At 35.6% G+C, this 11,801-nt stretch overlaps 1 protein-coding gene across 4 annotated transcripts; it reads left to right on the top strand.

Moving 5' to 3' along the window:
- The first annotated feature begins 6,648 nt into the window (after positions 1 to 6,648).
- Positions 6,649 to 10,517, top strand: LOC145091447 (potassium channel tetramerization domain-containing protein / pentapeptide repeat-containing protein). Of its 4 annotated transcripts, XM_079029176.1 has the most exons (12): positions 6,649 to 6,804; positions 7,229 to 7,338; positions 7,489 to 7,551; positions 7,655 to 7,789; positions 7,895 to 8,050; positions 8,163 to 8,246; positions 8,880 to 8,926; positions 9,091 to 9,164; positions 9,246 to 9,364; positions 9,724 to 9,804; positions 10,041 to 10,130; positions 10,334 to 10,517. In XM_079029176.1, exons 1-11 carry the CDS (start codon positions 6,756 to 6,758, stop codon positions 10,092 to 10,094), a joined length of 972 nt encoding a protein of 323 aa, XP_078885302.1. In that variant the 5' UTR covers positions 6,649 to 6,755; the 3' UTR covers positions 10,095 to 10,130; positions 10,334 to 10,517. The 4 variants fall into 4 exon arrangements, 3 of the variants coding, with proteins under 3 accessions (XP_078885302.1, XP_078885292.1, XP_078885311.1); XM_079029166.1 differs by lacking the exon at positions 10,334 to 10,517 and having other exon boundaries at positions 10,041 to 10,274; XR_013702184.1 differs by lacking the exons at positions 10,041 to 10,130; positions 10,334 to 10,517 and having other exon boundaries at positions 9,086 to 9,164.
- The last annotated feature ends 1,284 nt before the right edge of the window (positions 10,518 to 11,801 follow it).

Below are 11,801 nucleotides of genomic sequence, written 5' to 3' on the forward strand. Positions count from 1 at the left end.
AATCTTATATACTGTTCAAGTTCTTAGATGAACAAATTTGCTTTTATAGGTCCCGATCTCGTCAAATCGGCGCGTAGGAACAAGCCTGATGTGGATGAGTGAGTTCTGCGCATTGTCCATGGTAGTGCAACGTGGCGGACATGCATGAATTGAGTGGGTGCATTCTGGCATCTCCTTCAATTCTTATGCGTGACGTCATGATACTAGAGTATGGGCGGTAATAGGTACCGAATTTTGTTTTTCAAAGTGGATAGGCAAAGCCTTTCCACATGGATCGTGTTATAACGCCAAAATTTTTTTATCAATTTCATTTTCTAAGTCATTTTTAATTTTTAACATCGTTTATGTCATAAGGCCGGAAGAAATGGTGTATGGCATGCCATGCTATGATGCTATATTAGCCTTTTGGTTTCCACCTAAATTTTATATAAGATTCATATAAATTTTACCATAATATAAACAAGAGAGAAAGTGATGACATAGAGACAGAAGAAATAAAAGTGGAAAAATCCAAATTTAACAGCCCACACAAACATACATTCTCCCAATGTTTTAAAAACCGATTTTTTAGTTGAACCGGTATGGTGACCGGTTTTTGGTTTAACCGGTTCGACTGCCGAGTAAACCGGTTTCTATAATTTTCATATTTTTTCGTGTTTTCCTATACATACATACATACAAAAATTAAGAATTTGATGTCCACAAGTTCGGATATTAAAATACATATGAAAACAAGTTGTAGATCAATTTAAATACATTAAAATAACATATAATTATAAGTTTTACATCAACCCACGTGCATTAAAAAGAAAAATAAAGTCTTAGATGAATATAAACGCATCAAAAAACTTCATAACATCTATTATGTGTTTTTATTCAGAAAAATCTTAGTTAATGTGAAAAACTACCAAAATATATTATAATATTATGCAGAATGTTTCAATTCCATATGGTTTTATTCAATTTAATCGGTTCAACCAGTTTAATTGAACCGGTTCAACCGAATTCTTGTAAAAATCGGCCGGTTCGATCCGGTTTAGAAATAGACATAAAACCGGTGATAGTTGAACCGCTCCCTTCCCCGGTTTCCGGTCCAACCGGTTCGACCAGCTGGTTCAAACCGGTTTTTAAAACATTGGAGTAAACCGGTTTCTATAATTATCATATTTTTTTTCATGTTTTCCTATACATACATACATACAAAAATTAAGAATTTGATGTTCACAAGTTCGAATATTAAAATACATATGAAAACAAGTTGTAGATCAATCTAAATATATTAAAATAACATATAACCATAAGTTTTACATCAACCCACGTGCATTAAAAAGAAAAATAAAATCTTAGATGAATATAAACGCATCAAAAAACTTCATAACATTTATCATGTGCTTTTATTCAAAAAAATCTTAATTAATGTGAAAAAATACCAAAGTATATTATGCAGAAGGTTTCAATTCCATATGGTTTTATTCAATTTAACCGGTTCAACCGAATTTTTGTAAAAACCGACCGGTTTGATCCAGTTCAGAAATAGACATAAAATTGGTGATAGTTGAACCGCTCCCTTCTCCGGTTTCCGGTCCAACCGGTTCGACTGGCCTGTTCAAACCGGTTTTTAAAACATTGTTCTCTCATCTATTTCTTATCGGCACAAACGTTCCGTTTGTGCATGGCCTCCTCGGCATGTCATCCTCTAGGGGCGGTATGCCACCGATACCGAGCAAATGTCGGTCCTAAGAAATTAAAATATTATCAAAGGTCTACGACGAATCAGAAAAAGACCTGTTATTATAAATTTTTATTTTTAAATAAAAATATATAATAAAAAATAGTTTAGCCTTATACAACTATCCACTTTGTCCCCAGAATGCCTCCATATGAGCAATTGTCATGTAAATATAACAAAATCCATACCGATACTTATGAATAGTTTTATTATTATTATTATGTACCCATCCAACTATTTTATTGCTATGTATTACTATGGGAAAATGACTCTTGAGGGTAATTAACTTTTGCGTTTGTACTCATTTGGTCCCCTTTTTTGTATTCAATATACCATCGAACTTGTTGTTGGTGTTTACCATAGCCCTTTTGACCGGCTTTTGACCTGTGATAGCCGGTCAAAGGGTTATGGTGAACACAAAAAACAAATTCGATGGTATATTGAGTACAAAAAAAAAGGAAAGTGACCAAATGAGAACAAACGCAACAGTTAGTTACCCTCCTGATTCATTTTCCCTTTACTAATTTACAATAAATCCCACATCATCTCCTACTGATATTAATGACTTTATGAGATTCATTCTTGCTTCTCTTCAAAACATAACTCACGAAAGGACATTATTCATGCATGTACAACTTTGTAATGCACTTGAATATTTATTAGGGGAATCTTGACTAAGCAGGCGCATTTCATGACTACATTTACATTTGCAATCAAATGATTTATCGTATCATGGATTCTAGACAAGTCTACAAACGAGTGGAATCACAAGTGCTGTGACTTTTTAGTTAACTTAGCTTTAAGATCGAACTCATAGGATAAGATACAACATCAATATGTACAATATCATGCTGCTTTTGTAGACACATCACCATAATATTGTACATATTGATGTTGTATCTTATCCCATGAGTTCGATCTTAAAGCTAAGTAAACTCAAAAATCATAGCACTTGTGATTCCACTCGTTTGTAGACTTGTCTAGAATCCATGATACGATAAATCATTTGATTGGAAATATAAATGTAGTCATGAAATGCGCCTTCTTAGTTAAGATTCCCCTAATAAATATTCAAGTGCATTACAAAGTTGTACATGTATAAATAATGTCCTTTCGTGTAACGACCCGTGTCCGGTATGGTAATTCCTTGGTATTTATTTTGAAGTTTTGCAAGAGGGACTCGGCGAGTTCATAGCCTGACTCGCCGAGTAGGGTCGGGATTTCGAGCACGTGATTAGCTGGCGACTCGGCGAGTCCATATTCTGGACTCGGCGAGTCTGCCCGTCTGGGAGAAACCCTAAATCCCCGGGTTGCCCACTATTTAAGCCACCTTATAGCCCCCAATCCCGCCTCCTTCACCCTCTAAAGCTGTGAGAAAACCCTAATTCGTTCTTGAGCGATTCTAAGTGATTTTGTGTGCTAATTGTGAAGGCTTGAAGAAGGAGAAGAAGAAAGGAGCAAGGAGAAGGATTGTAGAGCAGAGATTCAAGGGAAAGCAACAGCTCTTTGAGGTATTCTTCAGATTTCCTTCCCTTTTATGCTTTGAAACCCTTTCTAGATCTTGTTTATGCCTTTCTAAAGCCTTATGTTGATATGGAAGCTCTCTTATGCCGAGATAACCTTAGATCTGTTCATTTAGGAGTTGTAGAGCCCAGATCTATTGCCTTTATGGAGCTATTTTGCACATTAACCCTAGATCTACCCCTTTTAAGCATCTTTTAGCATTTATTCCCTTGTTCATGCGTTTGTACACGTAAAGTTGGAAACTTTACGTGGTAAATCAGCTTATTGGACTCAGATCTATCATTTGTATGTACTGGATTTGATCAGAATCGAGTGTAGAATAGTTGCATGGCGGTGACTCGGCGAGTCGGAAGAACGACTCGGCGAGTCTAGTCGCGAGTCCCCGATTTCTTCCTTTCGAGCGGTATCGAGTGGGACCAGTGAGTAAGGGAGTGGACTCAGCGAGTTTGAAGGTAGACTCAGTAATCGGGGGACTCGGCGAGTTGTTCATACAACTCGGCGAGTCCAAGGCAATCTTCTTAAGCTCAAGAACAACTCGTCGAGTTGTTCATAGGACTCGGCGAGTCGGATGAAGATTGTCTGAGTTCTTGGATCGGGAGAGTACTCGTCGAGTCGATGCCATACTCGACGAGTAGCAGCGAGTTGAGTCGAGGAGTGAGAATAGGGACTCGGCGAGTTGGCGGCCCAACTCGGCGAGTCAGGTCAACTATGGGTTGACTTTGACCGAGAGTTGACTTTGTCTGAGAGTTGACTTTGACCAAGGGTAAAAGAGTCATTTTACCCAGTGCAGTGTTTAGTATTTGATTGAGTGTGTTTATGGACTTGTAGCCGGGGAGATACCGGAGCAGCAGCAGCTAGCTTCCAGAGCCATACACTCAGCAGCCAGTTCACGAGGTGAGTTTCCCTTCAGTAGGAACGGGTCTACGGCCGCAATGCCGGCCCGTGTAATTATCAGTAGTTCTGGTCTTTAGTCTGATGCAGTAGCTAGAGTGCTTGATGTCTTTGTGATTCAAGCATATTCGTGTATGTGTTCCGGACTTCGGTCCGATGCAGTATGCAGTATGTGTGATTATAATATTTGTTATGTGTTATGCTATGTCATGATCAGTCAGTTCCGGACTTCGGTCCGATGCAGTTAGTTCCGGACTTCGGTCCGATGCAGTCAGTTCCGGATTTCGGTCCGATGCAGTTAGTTCCGGACTTCGGCCCGATGCAGTTAGTTCCAGACCCTGGTCCGATGCAGGGGACAAGGTCCCAGTCAGTTCCGGACTTCGGTCCGATGCAGCTAGTTCCAGACCTCGGTCTGATGCAGTGGGCAAGGCCCAGTATGTGATTTATATGTATTGTATGGTATGTGGTAGTTTGGGGGAGCTCACTAAGCTTCGTGCTTACAGTTTCAGTTTTGGTTTCAGGTACTCCCGCTTGTAGAGGGAAGAGCTCGGGATGATGGCATCGCACACACCACAGCTTCAGCTTTTATCCTGGGAGTTGATTTGGTTCTTGATTTTTATATGACATGGATATGATACAGTTTTCCGCACAGTGTTTTTATTATTATTTTGAGAAACATCATGTATGGTTCTTGATCCTTACACGCTTGAAGCTTTTCATCTCTGATTAGAGGCCTTATGTGTACTGCTACTTTGACACAGCAATCCTCCATAGTCGTTGGTGAAGCCGTTGTTTCCATCACATTAAAGCGACAGTGGAAGTAGATTTCTGCAAAACAGCTACAGATTGAGAGAATGAGAAAGTAATTTCACAGCAATGGTATTCACCAAATAAGTTGTTCAGCTTACAAAAATATGAGATGAGATGCGATGAGAGAGAGATGGGTGGGCCCAAGTTTTGTCTATATGTCCCTTAAACCGGCTAAAACAAGTTAAGGGGACTAAAAAGACAGGTTGCCCACAACGTGGTTCCCTCATAAAGCCACGAAAAAACTTAAATGACTAAAAGGGTCAACCCTAGAAACTTTATAGGGCGTAAGTGTCATTTTCCCTTTTGGAAGACATTGCTTTAACTAAATAGATTTTTCAAAATACAATGGTCTAATAGGAAGAGGTGAAAGTTTGACTCTATAATAACTAGATCAACAAAAATAGATTGCTATTTCTTACATATCATGACAAGTACAAACACATTCTTGAAAGAAAAACCCTTAATAGTTATTCCAAATCAATGATATGAGGTTCACCAAATGAATGTTCAAACTTTAAGCTCTTTAACTAATTCACTTCATCAGCAAATTCATCTAGAAGCTCAAAGAAAACGTCCCTACAAAACAACAAAAAAACAGAACCCATAACCTCTACTCAATTCTTTTAATAACCACACAAGCATCATTCATTCCAACATCAAGAAATACACATATCATTTCGGCATTTCAAACACTCCAAGCATTCCAAACATCACCACATCAGATTCCAACATCAAGAAATACACATAATTTCAGCATCTAGATGGTCATATGATTTTAAAAAAAATCAAAATAACTTTGATAGTCATCATATTTCAAATCTTCACGCATTAGAAATAGTTGTACACAATATATTTCAAATCTTCACATTTCACAATTTGTTTATATGTGTAGTTGATTATTGAAATTTTGCAAAAAGAAAATCAAGCACAAGGAATATGTATGCTAACTAGGAAATCCACAAATAATATAGTGGCCTAGTGAAAATCGAATTTAGGGAAAAAAATAAAGAATAAATTGATCGATTTCAGGGAAAGAAAAAACATCGGAACATCAAGAACAAGAGAATCTTACCAGTTGGAGCAGATGGGGTGTTGGTGTCATGAGAGGTCGATTATAGGGGCGACGGTACCGTACGATCTACTGGGTTGTGCAACGACATCAGAGATGTGTGGATTAGAGATGTTGGTGGTCAAAGCTGAGTTGGGGCAAAAGAAGGAAGAAAAAATCGAATCAGTCGGTAGTGGCTGGTGCAAGAGTCGGTCGGAGGTGGTCAGCGCTGGAATTGATTGAAGATGGGAGGAGACCAGCTGGTGGCGAAGGGCCGGTGGAGGTTGCAGATCATCGGAGGGTGTGGGATGGAAAAGGAGCTATGAGAAATAGAAAGGGAAGAAGCGTAGGGTAAAGAAGGAAAAACACGTCTTTTTTTATTTTCAGACACAGCCCCACATCTGAAATATTAAGAGCCTTCTTAATTTTTAAGAGACAAAAATTAAGATGTTATCAAACAATCTAAATCTGAATTTTTAAGAGCTTGCCTCTTAATTTCTCAATTAAGAGGCTACCAAACAGTCCCTAATTAACAATTGGTCGATTTTATGAATACCCGTTTTATAAACCTGTTTGTTAAATCTGATTATTTTTCAATGTGCAGAAAAAATAATTAGAGGGGCCTTTTCAAGAATTATTGATAACTTCATCAGTGGGTTTAGCACTTTTAGCTGGTATGTAAAACGTGTGAAGTAAGTACCTGTCGAATTTTCTAACCCCCATCGGCTGGACTGCGATTATCTCAGCGAGGCCATGACGATGTACTCCGACAACTCGTCTTCGATTGTTCGTCTCAATATAGGTAGTAAATTCATCTTCCTTGGTCTGCAATTTACCATATCACTTGTAATCCGTTGTAATTTCGCTCCGAATTGATCGATGAATTTTGTAATCAGTTGAGATTATTGAATTAGTCGGTTATTCCCATCTGATCATTAGTTTTTTTATGTTTGTCATTGAGAAAGCGGATGGTATTTGTTAATAAGTGTCGGTAATGTTTTGGAGTGTAGAATCCGAAATTTAGGTTTAGGAGTTGAATTGGTTAGTAATTCGAACTGAATTTGGTCCGATTCTGGACCATGGGAGTGGGGATCCAAGCATACTATACTCTATAACATAGGGAGCGAGTGAAAATTGTAGATTCCTGTAGAGATCGTCTTGTCGGTTATGTAGTTAAGCTGGATGTGATCATTTCAGTTGTTGATTTAATGTTATTGGCATGACAGGAGGAAAGAAATTCTGCACAACTGTTGATACTCTAACTCAGCGTGAGCCTCATTCAATGCTTGCTGCAATGTTCAGTGGTCGCCACACTGTTTGTAAGGACTCTGAGAAGGTAAGCATGTACACAGATTGACAACACCTTTTTTTTTGTTTCAGTTTTTGATGACAAGTATATTTGCCATGGTAATGTGCTACATTTGTGGTTAAAGTTTGATGAGCAATATTGGATCATATCTTATTTTCTTCTCTGCTTTTTTGTTAGTGCCATGGGCACCAGGCTTTGTGGGGGTATTTCTCTTGTTTAATCTGTCATGTTTGCATGCCAGTAGGTCCTTAAATTTCTCAAGTCTTTTAAACTGCAAACAAGCAGACTTTCATCTGCTACAGAATTGTCAATGGACATCCTTTGACTACTTTAAGTTCTGCAGGGGTATGTATTTGTTGATAGAGATGGGAAACACTTTCGGCATGTTTTAAATTGGTTAAGAGATGGTGTAGTTCCCAATTTGTCAGATTTAGAGTGTTCAGAGCTTTTGCGGGAGGCAGAATACTATCAGCTTCTTGTAAGTTATTCCTTCTTTACTCTTTGAAATGATCTTATGGTTCTATTATTTTCAACTTCCCTGTTGCAAATTTGACTGGTTGTTATATTATATACCATGAATCAGGGATTAGTAGATGGGATAACTGAGGTATTGAATAAGAGAAAGGAGGATGAAGAAATGGATACTGAATTAACACGTACTGATATCATCAAATGTGTACAATCTGACAAAGTTAGGTTAAGAGGAGTAAATCTCTCTGGCCTCGATCTTTCCAAACTGGTATGATCAAATACAACTTTTTTGTGTGAATCACATGATTATACCACATTATGGTACTAAAAACACATATTTTGGCTCTTTTGATCTAACTCTTCCAATACAACCTCTGCAGGACTTGTCGTTTGTGGACTTCAGCTATGCTTGCCTAAAAAATGTTTTCTTCTCTCGTGCTAATCTTCATTGTGCAAAATTTCGGGTAATTTATATGTGACTTAGGGTTTTTCTTCCCCGTTAAGTCATGTATAGATAAATTGGCTGATGGTAATGATGTCTTTCTGTATAGAGTGGTGTATACATAAATGGCTGTTTCTTTTTTAGGCTGAATACAGCGTCTGAATGAGACTAATTGATCATGTTACCTTGCATTCTAACAAACAGTTTCATCAATTTTAACGTAAAAAAAGTTTGGTGGAAAAAATGAGAAGGGAAAATAGGTTGAAGGGTTGATGTCTTAATACATTAAGACAGTTTTTTGGCTTAACACATTAAGTCATTCTATTCAGATGAAGTCAGAAAAAAAACAACCATGTATATATAGGTGTCCAGATTAAATTAACTCATGCAGCTCATTAAGTAAAAAAGAATGTCCTTTTTTGCCATTGCTCTATTATTTCTTAGATTATCAAAATTTTCCAAACACTCAAACAACTAATTATCTGGTTATTAAAAGAAACATGTCCAAAAATGATTTCCTGCAGCCCATTTTATTACAGCGGGTTATGTGATTCTGATTATTCAACAATAAATAATTACTTTCAAAACATGGCCAAACTGTCTTTTATTTATTAATTGATGTACAACTAACTATTCTTTCTATTTTTGATTCCAGGATGTCGATGCTGAAAATACCATTTTTCACAATGCAACATTGCGCGAGTAAGATTCAGCAAACCTATTATTTCTTTTTTCTTTTATGTACAAAATTATATATGTAAACAATCTTCATTCCCTTTTTTTATATGGCCATCTTTTATCAACCCAATAGTCAAACCCTCTTCCATTGCTAGTCAACTCAACTGATTTTGTCTTGCCTAGGGAAGATGTGAGTTCACAGGGGCTAATCTCCGTGGCGCTTTGTTGGCTGGAGCTAATCTTCAGAGTGCAAATCTACAAGGCAAAAATCTCTCTTTTATTTATTTATTAGTTAATTCTTTTATTGATTTGAAATATAAATTATTTTAATTTTTTTTTGCAGATGCTTGCTTAGTAGATTGTAGCTTCTGCGGTGCAGACCTACGCTCTGCCCATCTTCAAACTGCTGATCTTACAAATGCAAATTTGGAAGGAGCAAATCTGGAAGGAGCCAATCTAAAGGTATAGATAAATAGATATTGAACATTGGGTAATTTACATTTTATGTCCCTGAAATCTTTCTTTCTCTCCTTTTTGGTCCCTGGGTCGATTAACTTAACGTTGGGACTGGTAAGTTCATGTAAAATGACGAATTTGCCCTCGTCTTCGTCATCTTCCAACCCCTTCATGTTTATGGTGAAAAAAAACTCTAAACTTTAAAGATGAAGGGGATGAAAGATGAGGGCAAATCCGTCGATTTACATGAAAAAAAGTGTGAGACATGACAAGATTACAGGGACTGTATGAAGGGTAAAATTTGAAAGAAAAGAAAAAAGCTGGATTAAGTATTTCTTTGTTTGTGTTCTCCTATGTTATGTTAGGGTGCAAAATTGACAAATGCGAATTTAAAGGGGGCAAACCTTCAACGTGCTTATCTGCGACAAGTGAATCTTCGAGGCACAGTAAGTAACATCAATATGTCAATGTCATAAATAGCAACATATTTTGCTTTGTTCTTTTCTTCATAAGTAGCTGATATTTTTTCTTTATATATCTACTCACTGTACTTTAAAAAAGGTCCCACTTAAGTCATTTCGTAAAATAAAATAAAATAAAAACAGTTTAACAGAATACAACAGTCATCCATATGCATTTGTGAATATGTTTTGATGATTTTAACTAATATATATATTTGCAGCATCTGGAAGGCGCAAAGCTGGATGGTGCGAATATGCTTGGAGCAATTAGATGACAATAAACTAATTCAAGACTCAGGAGAAGAATTGTGGTACTATTTTTTTTGTACTTAATTTCAGATTCCTTGTTACTGTATGGGTTTATGCATCACTGGATTTCTCGTAATTTGTGGTTTAAACATTTGGTATCACATTTTATGTACATACAGATTATAGACTTTTGAGATGCAATAAAATAGATATTAATTAGTAGAAAAGAAAATAATCCGAGGATTTGTGCTCGAAACATGTGTAGATGGTGCATGGGGATATGGGGGAGAGATGCCGGATTTGTATGTTGAGATTTTAAATAGCGTGGACGGTGCGTTTGGAGGAGAGCCATGTGTTCCAATGAGATAAATATATTAGACAATTTAAAACGACATATCTGTAAATAAATTAAGTAAAATTGTCAGTTTGCCCTAAAAACCTTTAAACAATATTTGTTTTAAAGGGTTACGACTTACGGATAATCATAATACAGAAAAAAAACGTGTTAATTTAACTGAAATCATTGAAATAGTCAGAGTATGTTAAGGGGGTGTCAGTAAAGAGTTTTTTCAAAAAAATAAAATACTCTATAAAGAAAAACTTAGTTGGCGGTTGGAATTTTTATCTTTTATTTTAAACAAAAATCTTCTAATTAAAAGCTACTTTGATTAGCTTTTACAAGTTTTTAATATATATATATATATATATATATATATATATATATATATATATATATATATATATATATATATATATATATATAGGCTTACGTTATTTTGTTTTTACTAACTATTATGTGTCAGAATGCACAGATCTGGACCACCGGATGAAATAGAATCAAATTTTATGATCTGAGGGTCTATGATAGGGTCTATGATACTATAATAGGGTAATATGTATCATATAATCATACAAATTTCAGCATAAGGACATTTTAGTCAATTAACCTATATTAAAAAGGAAATTTTCGGATTTTTAGGGGTAATTAATTCCATTATTTTTAAAAATCCGAATATTTTAAATTAATTCAAATTTAAAAATCTGATTTTATTCCGTCAGAATGACAAAATGTCAACCATAAACTAGTAAATATATTTTCGATTTTATTCTTGCAGAAAATGTTTCCAATGCAGATATTTTTTATAATTAACCTAATTTAAGAATTCTAGATATTATTCATATACATCCAAGTTGGGTCTATGATTTTATTCTTAATACACATCTGAAATAAAATACAAATTCATACATATTCTTACATATTAATATCTTTATACATTTTAATATAGTTATACATATTCTAACATAATCTAACAAAATATCCACTTGATCTTCGCGTATAGACTTATTGCTGAACTCGATTCCAAATATTTCTCTTGTATGATCAATATTGAATTCCCTCTTCATGCAATTCTAAAAGAATAAGATACATTACTCGTTAGTATTACCCGTTAAACAAATATATTTGTTGTTAACAAACATTCTCAAAGACATTTTAACAGAATGCTTTTATATAAATAAATTCTGACAGAATACATTACAGAATGCACTTAAATAACATTCTTTTGTGAATTCTTTTACGAATAATAGGCATCAAATCGATTAGTGTTACTAACCTCATTCTAAAAGAATATTGTTTTTTCTCATTCTGAAAGAATTTAGAGGTTTGAATTGTAACGACCAAAATCTTTTTCAACCAATTTAAAATTTTTGAAAACAACTCGATTCCATTAAAG

The sequence above is a fragment of the Lactuca serriola genome, chromosome 1 (assembly GCF_051521515.1).
Source record: "Lactuca serriola cultivar US96UC23 chromosome 1, Lser_US96UC23_V15, whole genome shotgun sequence".
Lineage (NCBI taxonomy): Eukaryota > Viridiplantae > Streptophyta > Magnoliopsida > Asterales > Asteraceae > Lactuca > Lactuca serriola.

Excerpts from the sequence above, each read along its gene's own strand:
- LOC145091447 (XM_079029176.1), top strand. The coding sequence starts at position 6,756 with ATGACGATGTACTCCGACAACTCGTCTTCGATTGTTCGTCTCAATATA. Across the intron at positions 6,805-7,228 it reads GATTGTTCGTCTCAATATAG|GAGGAAAGAAATTCTGCACA; the intron begins GTAGTAAATTCA and ends TTGGCATGACAG. Across the intron at positions 9,165-9,245 it reads TCAGAGTGCAAATCTACAAG|ATGCTTGCTTAGTAGATTGT; the intron begins GCAAAAATCTCT and ends TTTTTTTTGCAG.